This window comes from Callorhinus ursinus, unplaced genomic scaffold, assembly GCF_003265705.2.
Source record: "Callorhinus ursinus isolate GAN/ISIS: 27379988/994484 unplaced genomic scaffold, GSC_fseal_2.0 scaffold49, whole genome shotgun sequence".
In the NCBI taxonomy this organism is placed as follows: domain Eukaryota; kingdom Metazoa; phylum Chordata; class Mammalia; order Carnivora; family Otariidae; genus Callorhinus; species Callorhinus ursinus.
Genome location: NW_027397111.1, coordinates 2,999,338 through 3,023,960, shown reverse-complemented (window position 1 = coordinate 3,023,960; position 24,623 = coordinate 2,999,338). Strand labels below are relative to the sequence as shown.

General features: G+C 39.7%; 1 protein-coding gene across 15 annotated transcripts in view; it reads right to left on the bottom strand.

The window, feature by feature from the left end:
* The window catches only part of CYP2R1 (cytochrome P450 family 2 subfamily R member 1), a 32,819-nt gene extending 8,407 nt beyond the window's left edge, over positions 1-24,412 (bottom strand). The window contains exons 1-6 of one of the 15 annotated variants that reach the window (XR_012375348.1): positions 24,137-24,412; positions 16,293-16,434; positions 12,237-12,869; positions 11,106-11,435; positions 9,152-10,261; positions 4,606-8,117 (exon numbers count right to left, since the gene is read on the bottom strand). Coding sequence is in view for 13 of the 15 variants with exons in the window: in XM_025894190.2 (XP_025749975.1) it covers positions 10,086-10,261; positions 11,106-11,435; positions 12,237-12,869; positions 16,293-16,434; positions 24,137-24,361 (1,506 nt within the window). In the remaining 2 variants the exon portion in view is untranslated. The other 14 variants (XM_025894190.2, XR_003212587.2, XM_025894188.2 and 11 more) reach the window with 14 other exon arrangements.
* Between the last annotated feature and the right edge of the window lie 211 nt (positions 24,413-24,623).

The following is a 24,623-nucleotide window of genomic DNA, read 5'->3' as shown; positions in this document are numbered from 1 at the left end:
CGCCGCCGAGCAGAAACTACTCCTACGCCTCCGCCTCACTCGCGCCAAGATTTCATTCTTTTTTATGGCAAAGTGATATCCCATGGTGTATATACACACCAACCTTCTTTATCCATTTATCTATCAATGGATTCTTGGGTTGCTTCCGTATCCTGGCTATTTTAAATAATGCTGCAATAAACATAGGGGTCCATATATCTTTTTGAATTAGTATTTTCATATTCTTTGGGTAAAGACCCAGTAGTGGAATTACTGGAGCATATGGTAATTCAATTTTTAATTTTTTGAGAAACCTCTGTTTTCCATAGTGGCTGCACCAGTTTGCATTCCCACCAACAGTGTATGAGGGTACCTTTTTTTCCCATATCCTTGCCATTCAGTCGGTCTTTTTGTTTTGTTAACTGTTTCCTTTGCTGTTCAGAAGCTTTTTATTTTGATGTAGTTCCAATATTTTATATATATATGTATTTTACTTTTTTTTAGATTTCATTTATTTGAGAGAGAGAGAGAGAAAGCAAGCACAAGCAAGGGGAGCGGCAGGCAGAGGGAGAGGGAGAGGCTGGCTTCCTGCTGAGCAGGGAGCCCAATACGGGGCGCTATCCCAGGACCCTGGGATCATGACCTGAGCCAAAGACAGACGCTTAACTGACTGTGCCACCCAGGGGCCCCCAATAGTTTATTTTTGCCTTTGTTTCCCTTGCCTGAGGAGGCATGCCTTAAAAAAAATGTTTCTATGGCTAATGTCAGAGAAATTGTTGCCTATGGACTCTTCCAGGATTTTTATGGTTGTGGGTTTCACATTTAGGTCTTTAATCCATTTTGAGTTTATCTTTGTATATGTGTAAGAAAGCGGTCCAGTTTCCCCAACACTATTTGTTGAAAAGACTATCTTTTTCCCATTGCATATTCTTGCTTCCTAGATTGACTATAAAAGGGCGGGTTTATTTCTGGACTATTCTGAACCATCGACTTATGTTACTTGTGATAATCTTGTAGTATATCTTGAAATCTGGGATTGTGATACCTCCAGCTTTTTCTTTTTCAAGATTGCTTCAGCTATCTTGTGGTTCTACACAAATTTTAGGATTATTTGTTCTAGTTCTGTGAAAAATGCTGTTGGTATTTTGATAGGGGTTGCATTGAATCTGTAAATTGCTTTGGGCAGTATGGACATTTCAACAGTATTTTTTCTTCCAATCCATGAGCATGGAATATCTTTCCATTTGTGTCATCTTTAATTTTTCATCAATGTCTTACAGTTTTCAGAATACAGGTCTTTCACCACCTAAGTTTATCCCTAGGTATTCTATTATTTTTGGTGCAACTGTAAATGGAATTGTTTTCCTAATTTTTTCTGCTACTTCGTTATTAGTGTATCAGCTCAAATAGTTTTTTGAAACCTACATCTTTGGCAACTTCTTCTTTTATGAAACCTGATCTGTTTGAACCTATTTCTTTTAGGGTCAATATTGGTATGTATGTATGTATTCATTTATTTAAGAGAGAGAGGCAGAGGCAGAGAGAGAGAGACTCTCAAGCAGACTCCACACTGAGCAAAGAGCCTGACATGGGGCTTGATCTCATGACCCTACAATCACAATGAGCTGAAACCAAGTGTTGGACACTTAACCAACTGTGCCATCCAGATGCCCTAATATTGGTAAATTCTATTTTCATAGTTTGTCAATTCATTCAGATCTTCAAATTTCTTTGCATTGAGTTATGTAAGTTTATTTTGTATGATTATTAAAATTGTTTGTGATTACTTTCCCTTATCATTTCATATTTTGAGTATTTATTCTATCCTTTTTCCTTGATTAATCAAGTTAGCTAGCTATTGCTTAGTTTGCTTGTCTAATTCCAGAGTCAGCAAATTTTTTCAAATCAGGTGGATAGTAAATATGTTAGGCTTTTCAGGCCTAAATATTATGTAGGTACTTACAGGAGTGAAAATTTTTTTCTACAAAATTTTTATTGATAACATTTGAAATATAATAATTAAGTACTTAAAAATAATAGATTCATTAATGAGAAAAAAGGAATTCTTTTCTGGGAGATAAAATTTTGCTTAATTGGGGCTCGAAGTTCATTTTTCCTATCATCAAAACATTACAAATGTTCATCTGTTAATGCTGATCTGTAATGAGATTCACAGATTTCATATTTGAAGGTGTCTTTCACAAAGATGGGTACTGTCAAATACTGTTATCAATCCATGAGCATCTGATTTTAATTGAGTATATTAATTACTGGGAAGGCATTTATAGAATTCTATTAAATTCTTCAATATTTGCCTTTTCCCCATGTCATTACTTTACAGACTCCATCACTTGCATTGGAAGTTAGATGGAAGCACTTCGATCGCATAGTTAAATAAAATTTTGAAATAGGAAATTTCCTTTGCACTTGCATTTAGTTCTGAAAAAGTGCTGCTGGAAATTTAGTTTGAGCTCACAAACATATCTGCTGGAGAGATGTGTGGGAATGAAGGCCTCATTTTTTTGTTTTAACTTTTGACAGCACAAGAAGTATATAAAGTAGCTTGATGTTAAAACTGACACTTGAAAAACCCAGGTTTGGACTGAGCAGGTCCACTTATATGCAGATTTTTTACAGTACAGTACTGTGAATGTATTTTCTCTTTCTTTCTTTCAAGAGTGAGTGCATATAAGTAAGGGGGGAGGGGCAGAGGGAAAGGGAGAGAGAGAATATTAAGTAGCCTCCATGCCCAGTGCGGAGCCCAATGCAGGGCTCTATCTTCTGTCCCTCAGATCATGACCTGAGCTGTAATCAAGAGTCAGACGCTTAACCGGCTGAGTGACCTAGGTGCCCCTCTTATGATTTTTTTTATTTTTTTATTTATTTATTTATTTTTTTTAAATTTTGTTTATTTATTTGAGAGAGAGAGAATGAGAGATAGAGAGCACGAGAGGGAAGAGGGTCAGAGGGAGAAGCAGACTCCCCACTGAGCGGGGAGCCCGATGCGGGACTCGATCCCGGGACTCCAGGATCATGACCTGAGCCGAAGGCAGATGCTTAACGACTGAGCCACCCAGGTGCACCTCTTATGATTTTCTTAGTAACATTTTCTTTTCTCTGATTTATTGCAAGAATACATGTAACATACAAAATGTGTTAATCGACTACATTATCAGTAAGGCTTCCTGTCAAAAGTAGGCTATTAGTTTTTTGGGAAGTCAAAAGTTACGCCCAGATTTTCAACTGCACAGGGGTTGGTGCCCCTAACTCTTGTGTTGTTCAAGGGTCAACTATACTGTGATTCAAAGTGTTATCAGGTTGTTGAAACAACTGTACCTCAGTATGTTTCCTATCTAAGTACTGTTTTGCTACATAATTTTAGGTTAACTCAAGATCGATCAAGTCTACTCTAAAAGCTAGTGTCTAAAGCCATTCAGTATTTGATAACAGTGGTTGAAGGTGGTTGTTCTTTTTTTTTTTTTTTTTTTTTAAAGATTTTTATTTATTTGAGAGAGAGAGAATGAGAGATAGAGAGCACGAGAGGGAAGAGGGTCAGAGGGAGAAGCAGACTCCCCGCTGAGCAGGGAGCCTGATGTGGGACTCGATCCCGGGACTCCAGGATCATGACCTGAGCCGAAGGCAGTCGCTTAACCAACTGAGCCACCCAGGCGCCCGAAGGTGGTTGTTCTTATTCAGAAAAATTTCAATTTTGGGCCCGAGCTAAAAAACTTGCAATAAAATGGTATCACTGCTAAGTCATTGAATTGTGGCTTGGTAGAGCAAGTCAGGATAGTCAGCTTCTACTTCTGACAAAAATTCACAAAACTAATGATTGTTAAGTCCATGAGAATAAATGAAGTTCACCATTGACAACACCAGTTTTGTAATGTATGATAGATTCAAGTATTTTGTGCAAAGTACCTACTGATGAATCACAACTGGTTTATGCTTTTTTATGTTCTGCATGTATTTTTACTATCAGTTGTAACATATCTTAGCTGATTCCATCTCAAGTTGTACTGAATTAGTGTTTTCTCATCTTCTTTGAAAATATCCTCTCCTGTAGTTGTTTCATGCAGACCAGTCACCGCGGCTAAATTTTCAGTCAAACTTGGCATGGATTTCTTGAATAAACGACAACTGAACAGTATGGGTAACATCTGTTTACTCATCAAGAGCCTGGAAAATCACTCATCTCTGCTTGGATAACAAATGAGCCACTCAGCTTCATTTTCATTTTTCGTGAAGAAATTGTTAGAATGTTAGATTGTTAGAGATCATTAAAAATACCTAATTTGGGGGGCGCCTGCGTGGCTCAGTTGTTAAGCGTCTGCCTTCGGCTCAGGTCATTATCGTAGGGTCCTGGGATCGAGCCCAGCATTGGGCTCCCTGCTCAGCAGGAAGTCTGCTTCTCCCTCTCCCACCGCCCCCCCGCTTGTGTTCCATCTCTCTCTGTCAAATAAATAAAATCTTGGGGCGCCTGGGTGGCTCAGTCGTTAAGCGTCTGCCTTCGGCTCAGGTCATGATCCCAGGGTCCTGGGATCGAGCCCCGCATCGGGCTCCCTGCTCGGCGGGAAGCCTGCTTCTCCCTCTCTCTCTGCCCCTGCTTGTGTTCCCTCTCTCGATGTCTTTCTCTGTCAAATAAATAAATAAAATCTTAAAAAAACAAAAAAGACCTAATTTTTCTGACCATTGCTTTTCTATGAGGGATAATGTGATGAGTGCTTAGTGTGGTAGTGCCAAAGCATACTGTATTCTTTTGGCAGAGCTACCGTGCTATTCTGTAATAAACATAATGTTTTGCCACCTAATTTGGTTAAAATAATCCACACTCCACTATGCCCTAAAAGCATGACATTCAAAATTCACTTTTTTTCTCTCTTCTTGTTTTTGTTTGATGTGAGGAGTATCCACTGGTAAAAAAAATTAAAGTTTAAGGTTTTTAAATAGAATGCTACAATACGGATATATGCATAGAGCTGGGAATGCTGTCATGTTCTAACCACATCACTGCAGTGTGTCAAGCAGCATGCCAAGGGGTAAGACATGAGGGTGCCACATACACTTTCTGTCACAACTACTCAACTCTGCCATCATTGCCCAAAAAGCTGGTGTAGGCAATCTGTTTTTAAAAATGAGTGTTTCTGAGGCGTCTGGGTGCCTCAGTCGGTTAAGCATGTCTTTGGCTCGGGTCATAATCCCAGGGCCCTGGGATTGTCCCGCATCGGGCTCCCTGCTCCATGGGAAGCCTGCCTCTCCCTCCCCCACTCCTCCTGCTTGTGTACCCTCTCTCGCTGTGTCTGTCAAATAAGTAAATAAAATTTAAGGAATGGAAATTTCATAGCGCCCTCATCATAAAATCTCTCTTTCAGGGAAATTTATAATACTACGCGCACATATTAGAGAAGAGGAAAAGTCTCAGAACAATATTCTAAGCTCCCATTTAAGAAACTAGAGAAAGAGGGGCGCCTAGGTGGCTCAGTCAGTTAAGCATCTGCCTTCCACTCGGGTCATAATCCCAGGGTCCTGGGATTGAGTCCCACATCAGGCTCCTTGCTCAGTGGGGATCCTGCTGCTCCCCCTGCTTGTGCTCTCTCTCTCGTGCACACTCTCTCTGGTAAATAATTAAAATCTTTAAAAAAATACAATAAAATAAAATTTCAAGATATAGGGGCAGTTTCATTTTCCGGCTTTGTTATTTTGTTAATACCCATTCTTATTGTATTATTTTCAGAGAATGAAATCTATATTATTTATACTTCTGGAATTCATCAAAGTTCACTTTTCATCCACTGATAAGGTCAATTTTCATGAATGTTAGATGGCACTTGTAAAAATGGCATATTCTACTATCACGAATAGAATTTGGTGTGTATTTGCCAGATCTACCTTACTGATTATGTAGAATGGGTCTTCTTCATTTTTTTTTTGGTCCACTTGATTTGTCTTAGCCTGAGAGAAGTGAATTAGTCTCCTGGTATTAAGGTACTTCTACATATTTCTCCATGCAGCTCTTGTCGTTTTTTTGCTTCATGAAAGATGCTATTATGTTATTAAGTGTAATAGTTATTCATAACTATCATAACTTCCTTGAGAATTAGAGTCTTTAGGATTAGAAAGTGCATTTCTTTGTCTTGCTTATGTTTTCTGCTTTGCAATGTACCTTGTTTTATTAAGATCATGAGTCCTGCTTTCTTTTTATTTACATTTCCTAGTATGCCTTTGCGCATCCTTTTTTCACTTTTTAGATGTCTCTTATGTACAGCATGATATGGAATTAGGTTTTGTCTGTGATCCAATCTGAACATCTTTTTAATAGGTGAGATAAGCCTATTTACATTTCTTCATGTGACTGTGTAGAGACTTAAGTTTAGTTCTCTCATATTATTTGCTCTTTACCACAAAAGTAATTTTAGTTTTAACATTGAGAAAGGTTTGTATTTTTGATTTAGTGGTTTTCTTTATACTTAAACCTTTACATAATATCTGCTCTTCTTTTCTGAGTAACATTAGCTTGTACTTCTTCTTCCTCCATACCTTCCGCTACCCAAGTTTAGGCAATGTTCCTATCCTTTACTTTTGTACTCTTAAATATACTTAAAATTCTACTACTTGATTTGTCAGTTTTAAATTATTACCTTTGATTTGATTCTTATTATACATGGGGCAATCAGGGAGCTTATTCTACATTCTACCTTTTCTCCTTTGTTTTGTTGCTTGTTGTTAGATGCATTATTTCTATCCTGTCAGAGTGTAAAACATTTAGGTATTACTGTTACACTTATTCTTTCATTTTAGTCTTACTTCTATAGTTAAATATATTAAATTCTTAATGATAACCCTTTGCTGACATTTCCCGTTTATTTGGTTGCTTGAAACTTGCCCTCACACCTGATTAACGGTTTGAGCGATGTAGAACTTTAGGATCAAAATTAGACCAAACTAGGGGCTGCCAATCTAGGGCACCAATCCCTCTGTAGGAACACCATCATCTTCTACGCATTCAATTTATTTAGATTTTTTACTTCAGCACTGGGGGCAAGTTCTACACCTGCACAAACAGGAAGAGAAAGTAGAGTGAGGACAGGGCATGGCTTGAGTTCTTTCCACTCTTTCTGTCCTCAGGAGCTCCTCTCCTTTTTTTCTTTTTTTTCCTACTGATTTTCTCCATAGCTGTCCTGTGAAGAATGAGCTCCCACCTCTACCTCAGCCTTGGACTATGCCTGATCTTGTCTGTAGTTCTTTCAATATTATTCCATTTGCCTTCCATCTTTTAGAACTTGGAAGTATATAATTCCCTAATATGGTCCCCCAGCCCCATTCTCAATGCCTTTATCCCTTTTAATATCCTTACAGTTATTTCAATGGCATTTGAGAAGTATGCTCAGTTGCCATTCTGAATCAGAAGTTAGATTTCCAACATTCTAGGTAGGAGCTCACTACTGACTGATGAGAAAGAAGGCATTTCCACTGCAGTAGATCCACAATCTATTACTACATAGTTCCCCAAAATAAATATTTTCCATTATGGATTACTTACTAATTCATGTTAATTTATATTTTTCTGGGGCACCCGGGTGGCTCAGTCAGTTGAGTGTCTGCCTTTGGCTCAGGTCGTGATCTCAGGGTCCTGAGATCGAGTCCCGCATCGGGCTCCCTGCTCAGCTTCTCCCTCTCCTCCCCGCTCATGCTCTCTCTCACTCTCACTCTCAAATAAAATCTTAAAAATTTTTTTTTTAAATTTGTATTTTTCCAAAAGTGCAGTATTTTATTTTTACCACAGTTACTTGGCTCCAGTCAAGAGCTGACACTATATAAAAAATAACCTTATAATAAACTGTAAAGCATAGTATAAAGCATTAGGAGCAAAAATATGGGAGGAAGGACATGCCTTTGTTATGAACTAGAGAAATCACTTCCTCTATATGAATCCCTATTTCTTTGGCTATAACATGAGCACATTAAGTGAGATTAAAACTTTTTACCTTTCACAAGTTATAAATCTACATTTTTAAATGATTTTTGTCAGGTTGGCTTTAATTTCAGTAAGAAAAAATAGACATTTCTTTAGATATAAGGTAAAGAAAATAAATAGCATGTTCTTTATTCTCTGTAGACTTATGAAGGTTTTAATCATCCTAGAAAAAAATAGTGATAGTAGTAATCAAGAGCAACATAAGACCGCCTTAATTTTGATTATAATCTATTCTAGTTCACTAAATTTCTTTCCTAAGACCACCAAGCTTCCAGAATCCCCAGTCTGTAGAGGTCAACCTAGGCATATATAGGAGAAATGACAGTAAGTAGGAGGCGCAGGGATGAGAGATTTGCTGTGCCAAAGGAAAAGCAAAGATCAAAAAGTAATTTGAATGAATACAATTGTCAAGAGTCAGGGAAGCAGGTGGGAAAGTTGCTTGGCTTAGCAAGTGGTTAGAGGGCAGTGAGTTCGCTATTTTAATTAGTCTGCTAGTCAGGAGTTCCTCTTCTCCTTATAACTCTCTTTATTTTTGTATAGATAACTATACTAGCCCAATGTAGCACATGTACTTTGGGAGAAGCCAACTCCATCATTGGCTCTAGTAGTCAGGCCTAAGTGAACCATAATCCCACTCAAAAGACAGAGTTTTAAAAGATGGGCATGTAACTTAGTTAAGACCTATGGGACACAAAGAACAGTTTTGGGAGAATATCTGAAAAGCTCCCTCACTCCCCCAGAAACAACCCAAGCTCAGTCTAAACAAGGAGGCAAAGCACATGAACTTCCATGAGTCAGTCTTAAGATAAAGCTGATACCATCTGGGACGCAAAATGCAAACAATCAGATCTTTGATGATACCATGGAGTATGTAGGTCATACCTACTCTAAAACTGCCACATTACCGCCTAATTTCTCCTTTAAGTAAATTTGCCTAGGATTTTTTCCTCTTGCAACCAGAAACATCTTAATATATCAGAGATGCAAAGACTCCTGATTCATCACAGAGAAACTTGAAAAGATTCAACAGATGAGATTATTAAGGTTAAATTCATATTCTTAACAGAAGTCGTTGTTAAGTGCATTTACTCTAAGGCTGCAACTATTCATGAGCCAAGTTACAAGAGCAGAAATCCTTGATGTACAACCTTAGCAGAAATCATGTCAAAAAAACTATAAATGGGTTAATATACCTACCAGTTTGATCAGGACGGTCACAGTTCACAGTTATTTTCCTGGCATCATTATTACTAGAAGCCCATAATGCTCTAAAGTATGTTTTTTTGATTTGTATAGTATTCTCTTCAGAAAAATAACAGTAATCCAAGGAAATGGCTGGAGACCTTTAAAAGGTAAAATGATTCCATCTTTAAGATCTGTGATTGGTTTAGGAAAAACGTGTACTAGGAAAAATGTCTGTGTCTATGAAGAATTAATAATTACTTTTGGGGTGTCATTTTTTATTATAATTACATTACTGTAATTTCCTTCTACTGAACTGGTGCTATGGGGATGAATACTTGGGTCACAGGGACCCTCATTTGTAATAAGAACAAGGTAATTCTTATGCACACATAATAGGGAGCAAGATTTGAAAGCATTGGCAGGTTCTAATATTTCTTCTATTATCTGCCACTATGTCTAATATACCTGTCCTCCAAACTCATTTATTTAGGTTCTAATTTCTTTAGTTCTCTATTAAACTGGACTCCTACCACACTACCCACTAATGATAATATCTTATTAGAAGGGAACTGGCATTGGCATTTGGAAGCAAAGCCCCCAGGACAGGAGCAAGATGGAGTCAAGAAAGGAAAATGGGTACCCGGTGTTCAACAAGAGGCTGAAAAGTCAGGCTCTGCTTAGGGCATCCATGGCCTTGCTTACTTAAGCAACACCTGTCATTTGTACCTTTGTTTTCCTCCACAGATAATTCCACCTCAGAAGTCACAAAAGCTTGGAAAAAACTGTACTTAATGCTTATTATTGCTTTAGTACTACTTTCAAAGACTGTGTTTGTTTGGCTTTATGATGCTGTGATTTTTGTATAAACACACACACTGGTTAGATAATCAAGGTTCAGGGGTAAAAGGCAACCAGATAACCTTTTCCCACAAGACGGCCAGCACTTTCAGCGTCTTTCTGCACAGATGAGATAGGGCTGGGGTTGCAATGTCATGCCTAATCTGGGCTTCAGATCTGGAACCAGCCCGTGTGGAAAATGCAAGTGAAACCGCTGGAGCAATGCTGTGAAAAACAGGAACATCTCCATCCGAGCCAGCTGCTCTCCAAGGCAATGTCTTTTCCCTAAACAGAAAAGAAATAGACACAATTTTTTTTAAAATCCATAGTATTTATCAAAATTTACATCTACTATATGGGTACCATTCAGGAAATCTGGTATTTAAAGAAAGTTAGAGGCAGTTATGTTTATTAAAGAGAATAACAATTGGCACTTCAGCTCCCAGAGCCCATTTCTTTACCTTCTCTTGTCAGATCATGGGCTTCTGTAAGCTTATTAATCCCTTCTGCACTTCCCTTGCATGTTGCAACACAGACCAAGATATGCCATGAAAGATCGAATCTCAGGCATGCCATTTTGTTCTAGATCCAGGAGAGTGTATTTCATTTCAAATGACTAAATGTGAACCCTTCTCCAATGAAAGGAAGAGTTTTCAGTCTGTCTTCCATGGGTCTTGTGGTCCGTGGACTTTTTCACGGATAGCAAGAGGAACCAAGCAATATTTTTGGAGATGAGGTACAATAAACGAGGAGCCAAGAGAGCTATGTTTCAGTTGCACTTCAAATTCTGATGTCATTTCTTCCCCCTGGGTCTCAGTTTCTCAAGCTACCTATTATTGACTTCTAGCTCTACAAGTTTTGATTACAAGCTCAAATCCACAAGCAAAAAAGTTTCAGAAGAAGCCAGAGCTTCTCAACCATTTCTTTCTAGTTACTCAGTTAAATGTTGAGGAGAAACAGGTGTTAATGACTTTCTAATTAAACCAGTCTCTCCTGTAAGAATCAATGCTGTGTTTTCAGAGTTGGAATCTTTAATTCTACAACAGAATACTTCAGATTAAGATGTCATACATGATCAATCATCATTATCCTCTGTCCTAAAGTCATGTCCCTGTGAAAGTTCTCTTACCTAGGGAAAAAGGAACCAAAGCCTCCTTCTTGGCAAAATATCCACTGTTGTCCAGAAATCGCTCAGGAGAGAATATTTCTGGGTTTCTCCAGTACTTTTCATCAAAGTGTACAGAATAAAGGTTGGTAATTACTGTTGTGCCTTTAGGAATGGAATAACCACGTACAACTGTATCTTCAGAGGTTGCATGGAAAATCCCTAATGGCACTATATTACAGAATCTTAAAACTTCATGCAAAACTGCCTCTGTATAAGGCATTTTGCTTTTGTCATCCCAAGAAGGCTTCCCAGTGGGTCCCATAACTAAATCGATCTCTTTCTGAACTTGTCCTGTCAGAGAAAAAGTGTTCAAATTATTATGCAATTCTTAGAATTATATCCAAAGTAATTTCCCTTTGGGTAATCTATAATAAGTCAACAAGGCGTGGTTACAACCAGATTCAGATTTTTCATTATCTGGGAGTTCTATTTGAAAATATGCCATATATTGTGTGCCACCAGAAACCAATGCTCTGAGTACCTTTGCTGTGAAAAAAAAACACTAAAAGTAATAAAATAAAAATTAAACAAACCTACAACTGAAATAACATCACTCTCAGCAAGGGAAATAGTGAAACATAAAACTTGAATTAAAAAAAAAAGTAGGGTTCAGGTCCCAGCTCTGCCACTTCCAGGGGCTGAGCTTGGGCAAGTCAGCTAGTTTGCCTTTTCCCTCATTTTTATAAAATAGGCATAAGACCTATCTCTGAGGTTTTTACATGACTTGAGAGAACAGATGTGAAACTCTTTATAACTATGGAATGCTGGGATGCCTGGGTGGCTCAGTTGTTGGGCATCTGCCTTCGGCTCGGGTCATGGTCCCGGGGTCTGGGGATCGAACCCCACATCAGGCTCCCTGCTCCGCAGGAGGCCTGCTTCTCCCTCTCCCCCACTTGTGTTCCCTCTCTCGCTGTGTCTCTCTCTGTCAAATGAATAAATAAAATCTTTATTAAAAAAAAAACTATGAAATGTTTTTCTTCTTGGCTAGCACAGCAGAGATTCCTAAATAAAATGCTTTGTACATAGCCAAAGACTCTTTTCATGTGTGAGCCCTAAATGTAGGGACAGTCCTGAGATCAAGAGGATCCTCACCTTGAATGTTAGGATAAAGGGCCATGAAAAGAATTGCCCACCATAGCACATTGGTTGTAGTTTCGGTTCCAGCAATGATGAGTTCACCCACGGAAAAAATGAGGTTTTCTTTGGAGAAAGTACATGATGGGTCATTTTTACCTTGATACATCTCATCTAAATAAGCATCGACAAAATGCTGAGGTGACTGAGGCTTTCTGTTGATGGAAGCTTTTTCAATAAGCCTGGAGAGAAAATCATAGACCACAGCTGCATTTCTAAATAGCTGTTGATGTTTTCCAAAAGGTAAGATGCCAATCCATGGAAAGGCATTATACAGGAAGACTGAGGCACTGGCAGCCAGTTCCACATTTTCACTAAATAACTCAATCATGTGCTGAAAATCAGTGTCTTCATAAGTGAATCGTTTTCCAAAAATGATCAGATTGGTTATGTTTGAAACAGCATTTGTTATTAATTGTTTAAAGTTAAATGGTCTACCTTTGTATGTTTCGATAACATCAATAAAAAATTTGGTTTCTTCTAAGATTTTAGATTCAAAAGACTTTTGGCCATATCCAAAATAGCGAAAGCTATTTACAGCTAATTTTCTGTGATCAACCCATCCTCGGCCATATCTGGAATTGAGTAAGCCTGGAAAAAAAATAAAGTATTAAAAAAACTTTATCATTCCTACATTCTTGTATCTAACACCTGAAAATGCTACGGAGTAAAAAACGATGGTTAGTCATTCTTCTCCAAATTATCTTTCTATAAAACTAAAATTAGACCTAGTGCTTAAGCCCTGTTCTTTGCTAATCATTAGCCACAGAATAGTGTCAACAGATAAAGCTTGTCTTTTTATCTGGAGACAGGCAGAAAAGACCTGAAATTCTCCTACCACAAGAAACTGGACAGTCCTATGTAATTCATCCTAGGTGAACTAGACCCGATGACTTTATTATCTAGCTATTACTCTAAGCCTCATCTACAAAAGACAAACCACTGCATGTTCTATGGGCAAATTTTATCTTGGACTAAGAAAACAACTGAAAACCATCCTTGTAGGATGGTTTCATCTAGAAAGTTTCTGTTTCTAGATTTTAGAATACAGATTCTCTCCTGTTAAAGGCATATGTTACCTAACAAGGTAACTCTGGAAGAGGCTAAGGAAGCCTGAATGAGGTGTCAGTGTGGTAGAAATACTCAAGCCAAAAGGAGGATACTATGAATTGAGTGTTTGTGTCCCCACAAAATAAACATGTTGAAGCCTAACCCCCGAAGTGATGGTCAGTCAGAGAAAGACAAATACCTTACGATTTCATTCATACGTGGACTTTAAGAAACAAAACAAAGAAAAAAGAGACAAACAATAAAACATTCTAAAATACAGAGAACAAACTGGTGGTTACCAGAGGGGAGGTGGGTGGGGAGACGAGAGAAATTGGTGAAGGGGATTAAGAGTACACTTATGATGAGCACTAATAATATGGAATTATTGAATCATTACATTGTATACCTCAAACTAATATGACACTGTTGTTAGTTATACTTGAATTAAAAAAGTGATTTGCAAAAAATTAAAAAAAAAATTACCTATCTAGAGAAAAACAGAGGTGGGGCACCTGGGTGGCTCAGTCGTTAAGCATCTGCCTTTGGCTCAGGTCATGATCCCATGGAGCCCTGCATTGGGCTCCCTGCTCCGCGGGAAGCCTGATTCTCCCTCTCCCACTCCCCTCCCTGCTTGTATTCCCTCTCTCCCTGTGTCTCTCTCTGTCAAATAAATAAAATCTTTAAAAAAAAAAAAAGAAAAAAGAGAAAAGCAGGGGCACCTGGGTGGCTCAGGTGGGTTAAGCATCGACTCTTGATTTCAGCTCAGATCACGATTTCAGGATTGTGAGATCAAGCCCCACCATCAGGCTCTGAGCTCAGCATGGAGTACACTTAAGATTCTTCCTCCCTCTCCCTCTGCCTCTTCCCACCATGCTCTCTCTCTCTCTAAATCAATCTTTATTTTTTTAAAAAAGATTTTATTTATTTATTTGACAGAGAGAGAGCACAAGCAGGGGGGAGTAGCAGGCAGAGGGAGAGGGAGAAGCAGGCTCCCCACGGAGCAGGGAACCTGATGCGGGGCTCGAGCCCAGAGCTTTAGCCCAGGACCCTGGGATCATGACCTGAGCCGAAGGCAGAAGCTTAACCAACTGAGCCAAAATCAATCGATGTGTAAAAAAGAGAGAGAGAGAGAGAGGAAAACAATATCTTTAGCACATATATATAACATGCACTTTACTCAAAATTTCATTCATAATTGGTACATACATGTACTTTTGATGAAAAATGTCATGTTCTCTTGTGTACATGAGGTACCTATAAAATTTACATTTCAGCAAATTTTGTGCAACAGTTTTTGAATTTGGAGCTTATGATAAAGCTAACCATACAAAAGGGGTTTTTAGTGCTGTGCAGCCATCTTATGTTCCCATAGTCCATTGTCTTTTCTATACTCCCGGATGACCATTCAACAAATACTCATTCAACATGTATTTATGGAGCACCTACCGTGCTCCAGGCGGTGTTCTAAGTGTCACAGATATATCAGTAAACAAAAGAGGCAAAGATGCCTACTCTCATGGACGTTACACACTAGTGACAAGAGGCAAATGAATGAATTATTACAGCAAGGAAGGAGACACAGGGTGGTCAGGGAAAACCTCACTGAGAAAGTGTAATAAGTAAAGATACAGTACATGAAGGAGTGAGTCAAGCAGATATGCAGGGAAAGATCTCTGCTTAGAGGGAACAGCTAGTGCAAAGCCCTAGAGCAATGTATGCGTATGAGATACATGTACAAGAGGGTACAGAGGAGCCTTGTGATAACTCTGTGCTGGCAAAGCATGGGCTGAGCCCACTTATAGGGCAACTTTTACCCAAAGAGTGGGCTCTGAATTCTCAGTTCCAAGTTCAGTGCATATGTATTTACAATAACACACAATTTTCTACTTCTTTTTCTCTTACTGTTTTTTGAAAATATCAAGTCAAATGCTTATTTCAGATGATAAAAATAGTCCAAACTACAAAACTATAGCTTTGAAAAATATATAGTATATACTTTATCCCAAACGTTACTCTGATAACATCATCTGTCATTTTCACAATTTCTTTAAAGGTTTTCTATTATAATTGTGGTATAATTTCTTCTTTGGCCTAAGTATTATTGAGAAGAGTATTAAGAGGCTGGAAATTTGTGTTTTATTTTATTGCTTTCAAGTATCATTATCCTCTGGCCTAAGAATTTGTCCTTTAAAACTGCTGTTTTCTTTGCATTAGGTTGATTTGCTTTGTAATTCAATATATGGTTAATTTTTATTTTCTTTTCAATGTCTTTAGTCTATGTAAGCCAAATTTTGTTACATTTTTCTTTGCAATTGAGTGTGAAGCTCTCATTAGAGAGTTTTGGACACCATCATTGTAAAACCCTTACACTATTAAGTATTAAAACCACTGTATCTGACTTCAACATTCTAGTTTAGGCTTTCTGCTCACCAATTCTGTTAACCTTCAGCCTTCCTCCCTTGTTGAATATCAAATCATCCAATGCTGATCAACACTAAACCAAACAGAAGCTAGTCCTTTACACAAATCCCACAATTCTTCATTTATATATCATATTGGTTAGTGGTTAGGAAAGGCTGCTTCACATTCTATTCTGATGGTAAAAATGTCACCAAGTACTCAAGACTGGCTTTAAAAACCACTCTTGATTCAAGTGTGCGTGCACATGTGTATTCCTAACTTGCTTCACAAAACTTGCAGGTATCATTAAATGCTAATTCTTTAAAACATTATTTACAATAATTATTAGACAGAATTACAACAGCAGAATGAGCATGTACTGGTCTAAAATATGGGTGTAATGCAGCCTGCAAGGTCTTTAAATATTAAGTTCTGTAACCTAAATTAATTAATTCTTTCCTGTTAATCAGTACAACAGAACCTACACTCTAAATACTAAAGTTACATCAAATAAGGAGTGTAATTTAAAATAGTAAATCACTAAATAGGTAAAAATAAACATACCTCCCATTTTTGTCATCTTCATGAATAAAGGAAGGCATGGTCTGTCTGCAAAAATCTCACTTTGATGAACAAGGCATTCCTTTACTACATCATAGCCATTTAAAACCACAGCTGATATACCTCCAAGATCTAAACTGAAGATCTTTGAGAAGAAAAGAAAAACATTTAAATGACAAAATGGAGAAATATAACTATGGAAATTCACCCGTGCTAAGCCCAGTTCTCCCAGTATTTGTTACTTCCCTGAAAATGGAAGGATTTATTATTCAACTGACAATGTTTTGAGTGCCTTCTCTCTACAAGGCATAGCAAACACTATAATTTCATTACCTGGTTAGTGCCTGAAGACATAATCCTATAAATGGTTTAAGGAAGAGAGTACTGGGCTCATTAAGCCTGGGTTCTAGTTTAAGCTTTGTCATTAAACAAATACAGGACCCTGGGCAGAACCCTTAACCTTTTTGGGCTTCAAGGTTGCCACAGAAAATATGATACTTGATTCAGATGCTCTTTTAAGATTCATTCCAACTCAATGCATTCAATGAGCTCTAGGAATCTCTTTTTATTTTCAAGATAAATGAGGAAGAAGCACCATCTATATATTATTTACTCCAGGCTTAGATAGGGGAGGGAACTACCTGAGAGATAACTCTGAAGTATAAACGTATTATAATTAGGCTCATTTGTATTTGGGTCTCTGAATTCCATGAAGTTAACAAAGATGGCCCCTAAGGGAATCTGACCCTGGAGAAAAGGCATTTACCACATAGGTACAGGCGGATGCCCCTCAGCTAAAGGGAAGGCAAATCAGAAGTTCATCATCCTATGCCTTGCTAGAGCTTCTCATGTGCTTCACGTCAGGTTCACTTACAACAGAACACCTCCTGTAGTCTATTCTAGCTAGTCCAATGAGGGAACAATGCTACTTTATCAGTGGGGTGCAAAGACTGCTTATCTTCATCCTCTCAGGGTCTGGCAGAGAGTTTTTTAGGGCCAAAATACTGAGTCAACCCTCATCTCTTTGCAAATAAGTAGAGCAGATTTAACTATGGTTTACACTACTTTTGGGGGGAAAAACCCAAATAGGAAGTTTAATGGAAAACAGAAGTTCAGCAGAAGTAATTACAGGAAAAAAACGTGAAGAAGACCTCCAAGTAGTAGCAGAAGCAACCCACTTAACAACAGAGTGTTTGGCAAAGGGATAGGCTCTGCTGACCGAGCAACAGACATCCAGAACCTTGGGAAAGTAGCATGGACTGCATGTGACAAGCAGTGGTATTAGTCAAAAGTGGCAGTGTAAGAGTTTCAGTGCCAAGAGAATGGCTACCAGCTGAGCAAATGTGAGACTCTTTCAGTTCCCAAAGCAGTAATGGAATGGTCCTAAAGTCGTTTCCTAGAAGTGTAATTTTAACAGATAGAAAGGGAAAATGCCTCCTCCTGTGTGTCTCCTCTAATCTCAATACTCTCTACTCTAACACTCTGACACCAGTTGTTGTGGGTTTGCCACACCTCAGCAATTCTGGGACACCAGCTAGGTGTCCTAGAATTTAACTCAATTCTGACACTACCTACCCGAAGATCCCCCAAGTTAGAGCTCAGTCTCACAGGACTGCTCCCTATCTCTACTTCAGATGCCATTCGCAAGTCCAGGTGCTTCTGACCAACAGGCTATAAATCAGAGGTTCCCACGACCTCTCCTCCTTGGGTCCCATTAATATGCTAGAGTGGCTCAGAGAATTCAGGAAAATAATTACTAGATTAACAGTTTATTATAGAAGGATTTGACTCAGGCACAGCCATATGAAAGATATGCATAGGGAAGGTATGGGGAAAGGGGAGGGGAGCGGAGCTTCCATGTTCTCCCCAGGCTTGCTCTCTATCCTCTGCTCACCTCCACCTGTTCACCCACATGGAAGCTCTCTGAGACCTGTAATTCAGGAATTTTTATGGACGCTTTATTACCTAGGCACAATTAATTACATCGTGGGCCACTGGTGACTGATTCAACTTTCAGCCCCTCTCCCTTTCCCAGAGGTAGTGGGGGTATGACTGAAAGTTCCAGCCCTCTAATCATGATTGGTTCTCCTGGCAATAAACTCCCATTCTAGGGACTGTCCAAAAATTACTTCATTAGCGTAAACTCAGGTGTGGTTGAAAGGGGCTTGTCATGAATAACAAAAGACATCTTTCTTACTTTTAACATTTAGGAAATTCCAAGGAAAGGAACAAAAACCAAATATGTATTTATTATAAATCACAGCATCACAGCAGGAAAGGATGGTATTAGTGAATAGGCAGTTGTTCTGATGTAGGACAAAAAGACTGAGGGAGGATGGTAGAAGACCCTGGGATTGAAAGCTGTGTTAATATGCAGCAAGAACAAACAGAAGAGTCCATTGCAGGGTAAAGCTATCAGGTGTGGACAGTATGGATTACAAAGACCAAGGAGGAGCCACGGTTTGCGCAAGTTGTTATACAATCCACCTTGACTCAAAAATTTGGTCCCTAGGGGCACCTGGGTTTAAGCGTCTTTCGGCTCAGGTCATGATCCCAGGGTCCTGGGATCCAGCCCCGCATCGGGCTCCCTGCTCACCGAGAAGTCTGCTTCTCCCTCTCCCACTCTCCCTGCTTGTGTTCCTTCTCTTGCTGTGTCTCTCTCTGTCAAATAAATAAAATCTTAAAAAAAAAAACCGGTCCCTATTTGAGGGTAAAACTGGGGAAATTGTTATTTGAACTAGCATCTATTCTGGTATGTGCTGTTTTCAAGGACTTTTGGTAAAGGTCTGTGAAACACTTTCCTTCCCTTCTAGAAGTCAGTCTGTGATCAAGTTTCTTTCCCTCCCTGCAAACCAGCTCTGCCCACAATTTTTCACTCTCTCAGGTAATGAGCACTCCATTCATCCTTCCAGCTGTTCAGGACCCAAACTACTGCCTGTGTTGACTCTATTTTTCTCCCCAGCCCCACATCACTGCTTAGAGTCACATTGCTCCTATTTTCAGAATATAAACAGGAGATGGCAATTTCTTACCCTTCCATCCCTAACACTCTGATTCAAGCCACCTTCATTTTCCCTCATGTTATCACAACAGCCTCTCAACTTGTCTCTTTATAGGTGATTCTCAATATTACATACTCCTGATTCATGGCTTTTGTGCATGTTCTTTTGGCTTGGAATGTTCTTCCCCTAGTTATTCCGAGAGTTTACTCCTTCATTTCCTTTAAGCCTCTGCTCAAATGTCTTCTTTGCAGTGAGGCCTGCTCTACCTCAGTTAAAATTCTACCCCTTAGCCTTCTCCATCTCCCTTCCCCTAATTTAGTTGACTTCACACTCTGTACTCTGATGTATTTTATCATTTACTTATTCTATTTATATTGTCCATGTCCTCCCCGTCCACCTCAGCCCTCAGGAGAACATAAGCTACACCAGGACAGGGATTTTTACCACTGTTTTGTTTACTACTGTATCTTCACACTTAGAGGACAGTATGTAGCAGATGTTGATTAACTGATAAGTATATGCTAAATTACTGAATAGTGGTGAAGACATACTTTTAAGTATACTATTACACAACACCATGGGTGAAGGGCTAGTAAGAGAGGGATGTAAAAAGTGCCATTGATGAAAACTGATAAACACTTTTCAACCTTTGCTTGGGCTGTTCTCATTTGAAATGCCTCCCTTGACTGCCATACTGTCCAGACCATACCATGCCTTTAGGGAATATCCTCTACGAAGCCTTTCTTGGTGCACTCTCCTTCTCTTTATTCTGGGGATGCAAGACTGCTTCAACATTCAAAAATCAATCCAAGTGATGCACCACATTAACAAAATGAAGGATAAAAATAATATGATCACTTCAACAGATGGAGAAAAAACATTTGAAAAAATTCAACATCCATTCACAAGAAACCTCTCAACAAAGTGGGTTTAGAGGGAATATACCTCAATATAATATAGACAATATATGACAATCCCACAGCTAACATCATACACAATGGTGAGAAATTAAGAGTTTTTCCTTTAAGATCAGGAACAAGACAAGGATGTCCACTCTCACCACTTTTATTCAACATACTACTGGTAGTCCTAGCCACAGCAATCAAACAAGAAAAATAGTAAAAGACGCCAAAATTGGTAAGAAAGAAGTAAAACTATCTGTGGATGACATGATACTATACATCGAAAACCCTAAAGACTCCACCAAAACACTATTAGAAGTAGCAAATGAGTAAGTAAAGTTGTAGATCACAAAATCAATATACAGAAATCTGCTGCATTGCCATAATAATGAAGTACCAGAAAAATTAATAAAACAATTCCATTTATGATAGCATCAAAAATAATAAAATATCTAGGAATAAATTTAATCAAGGAGGTGAAAAACCTGTACTCTGAAATCTATAAAACACTAATAAAAAAAAGTTGAAGATGACACAAATGGAAAGATATTCCACGTTCATGGATTGGAAGAACCAATACTGTTAAAATGTCCATACTACCCAAAACAATCTAAAGATTTAATGTAATTGGTATCAAAATACAAACAGCATTTTTCACAGAACTAGAAATCCTAGAACAAATAATCCTAAAATTTATATTATATAAAAGACCCTGAAAAGCCAAAGCAATCTTGAAAAAGAAAAACAAAACTGGAGGTATTACAATCCCAGATTTCAAGATATATTACAAAGATATAATAATCAAAAATACTATGATCCTGGCACAAAAATAGACACTAGATTAATGGAACAGAAGAGGGCCTAGAAATAAACACACGATTATATAATCAATTAATCTACAACAAAGGAGGCAAGAATATGCAATGGAGAAAAGACACTCTCTTCAATAAATGGTGCTGGGAAAACTGGACCAATACATGTAAAGAATGAAACTGGACCATTTTCTTACACCATATAAAAAAATAAACTCAAAGTGAATTAAAGACCTAAATATGAGTCCTGAAACCATAAAAATCCTAGAAGAGAAGATGGAGAGTAATCTCCTAGTCATTTCCCTTAGCAATTTATTTATGGATAGGTTTCCTCAGGCAAGGGAAACAAAAGCAAAAATAAACTATTGGGACTATACCAAAAGAAAAACTTTTACACAGCAAAGGAAACCATTAAAAAAACAAACAAAAACAACAACAAAAAAACCTGAAAAGGCAACCTACTGAATGGGAGAAGGTATCTGCAAATGATATATCCAATAAGAGTCTGATATCCAAAATACATAAAGAAATTATACAACTCAACACCATTAAAACAATCTAATTAAAAATGGGCAGAGGACCTGAATAGGCATTTTTCCAAAGAAGACATACACAGGTCGTGAGACACATGAAAAGATGCTCAACATCACTATCATCAGGGAAATGTACATCAAAACCACAATGAGATATCACCTTATACCTGTCAGAATGGCTAGTATCTGGGGTGCCTGGGAGGCTCAGTCGATTAAGTGTCCCTCCTCTTGATCTCAGCTCAGATCTTGATTTCAAGGTTGTAAGTTCAAGCCCCAAGTTGGGCTCCACGCTGGGCATGGAGCCTACTTAAAAAAAAAAAAAAATGGCTGGTATCAAAAAGAAAAGAAATAATAAGTGTTGGCAAGGATACGGAGAAAAAGATACCCTTGTACACTGTTGGTGAAAACGTAAATTGGTGCAGATACTGCAAAAACGGTATGGAAGTTCCTCAAAAAATTAAAATTAGAAATAGTATACAGGGGCACCTGGGTGGCTCAGTCAGTTATGTGTCTGACTCCTGGTTTTAGCTTAGGTAGTGACCCCAGGGTGGTGGGATCGAGCCCTGAGGCCAACTCTGTGCTCAGCAGGCAGTCTACGTCCCCTCTCCACTGCCCCTCCCCCCAAAGTGTGTGCCTGTGAACACTCTCTCTCTAAAATAAAGAAATCTTAAAAAAGATAGCATACAATTCAGTAATTCCACTATTGGGTATTTGTCTAAAGAAACTGAAAACATTTTCAAAAAGATATATGCACTGCTATGTTTATTACAGCATTATTTACAATAGTCAATATTGGAAGCAATCTAAATGTCCATCAATACATGAATGTATGAAGAAGTGACATAATGTATACATATATATGTATTACTCAGCCATAAAAAAGATGAGATCTTACCATCTGTGACAACATGAATGGACACAGAGGCTATTATGCTAAGTGAAATAAGTCAAGACAGAAAGAATCTAAAAACAAAATGAACAAACAAAAGCAGAAACAGACCCATAAATACAGAGAACTGGTGGTTGCCAGAGGAGAGGGGGTGGGTGGATGGACAAAATGGATCAAGGTGAGTGGGAGGTACAAGCCTCCAGGTATGGAATAAGTCATGGGAATGAAAGGTTCAGCATAGGGAATATATGAAAAACATCTTCCTATTCTGCAAGACAGCATTCACATAACTGGTTTAAAGATACTTTTTATGTTATAGGCCTAATAAATTGTTTTGCAATTAATAACCAAGAACATTTGAGTAGCAGTTTACTGTTTCTAGTTATTATCATTACTCATGAAGAAAAATTAAAATTCAGAGAAAAGTTAACACTCAATTCCTGGAGAACTGGAAGGTTGACAATAAAATATAAGAATTATATAATTTGCTTTACGTAAAACCACTTTCCCTTTAACAATGTCAACCATTAGAGCGGTGCAAGAACCTAAGATAATTCTCGGAAACTTTGGTTCAAATAATTTAAGCCCCAACCTGAAATACCACAATTGCCAAACATCAACACTATACTATTCCTTCAAAGCACTCACAATTTGTGGTCGATATTTAGAGTTGCTCTCTCTCCCGGGCTCTAACTCCCTAAAGTCAGGCAGTGTCGCCTTCCTCGCCTCATCCCCAGCACCTGGCCGAGCCTGGCAGCTTGTTGTTGCTGCGTAGGCATGAAAGGATTCAGTACAAAACAGGTGAGCTCAGCCAGTGCCAATGCTCTGGAAACTTCTGCCTCCTTCCGAGGTTAGGACATCCTTCCAAGCACACGCTTGAGTTCTGGCCTTTTCCCCCGCAGGGAGCGGCGGTGCGGCCGTGTGCAAGTCCCTCAGCATTGCTGTGCTGCACTTTCCTTCTCTGCACAGTGCGAAAGGCCGGAAGTAGCTGGGCCGGACGGTTGGGAGTTTACGTCAGGGCACCTTGGAAGGGAGGCTGGCCCACAGCGGCGCAGTCCCAGTGTTTGCTATGAGGATGTTCCTGGCCAGTCAGGCCGACACTGCTCACTTCGCTGTAGGACTCCGCACCGATTTTTAGTCATCAATTCATTCGCTCTTTCGTAATTATTTTCCAGAGACCATCTTGGCCAGGGGCCTTACCTGCGCTTTCTAATCCCCATAGCAGACGCCTAGAGCAGCCATCCTTAGATGCAAACATTTAGTAACGTCCTATTAAACATTAATCACGACCCAGAACTTGGATGCCCCATTTTCGCGAGAAGCCACGGGTAGTACCGCACACCCGTCTAGTTCCCACCCGCTGCCAAAAAAAAAAAAAAAAAAACCCAACCCACACGCTTCCCAAAACAGCTCGGGGCCCCACTGCGCAGGCGCGGAGCACAATCTTGGCGCCCTCGGGGCCCATGCGCAGGCGCGCGAGCACTACCAGGGGATTCCCGCCTGATCCCGCTAGGCGTCGGAAGGGTGGGAGGTCCTGGCTGGGCCGGGTTCCCCTGCAGGGGCGCGGCCTCCAGGACTCCTACCCGCCGACTGGGGAAGCCGGTTCCCGACAAGTCGGTAGTACAGGGGAGGGCAGTCTCGACAGGTCGGGCCTCGGAGCGGCCGTCAAGTCCACCCCTGAGGAAGGCCCGGGCCCTCCCAGCCCGTACCTCGCCGTACGTCTGGCTCTGCTTTCTCATGTAGACGTGGGGGAGCTCGCCCGAGGCGGCTAGCGAGTAGATGTTGCCGATAAATGGCAGCCCCGACGGCCCGGGGGGGAAGCCAGTCGGCCGCCTCTGCTTCAGCAGCTGGCGGATCCCCAGCGCGAAGAGCAGCAGAAAGAGCGCGCCTCCGAGCGCCGGGGCGCATGCCTCAGCGCCCGGAGGGTCCCACATAGCTGGGCCGGGGGCTGGTGCTACGAACCCCGGGGCCTTGGAGCTGGTTCGCCCTCCTGCCCCGTCTCATTCCTATTGGTCGGACACCGCGAGGTCCCGCCCCCGTTCCCTGGCCATTGGTTGGCTGCTCCGGACAGTTAACTCCTGGCCCTGTGGGGCTCAGAGTATAGGTGCAGAGGCGGGTGCCACCCTTTGGATCTGGGCGTGGCTCCAAGCGACCTCGAGCCTCTGGGCTTTTCCAGGGTGTTGACCCCAGGGCTTG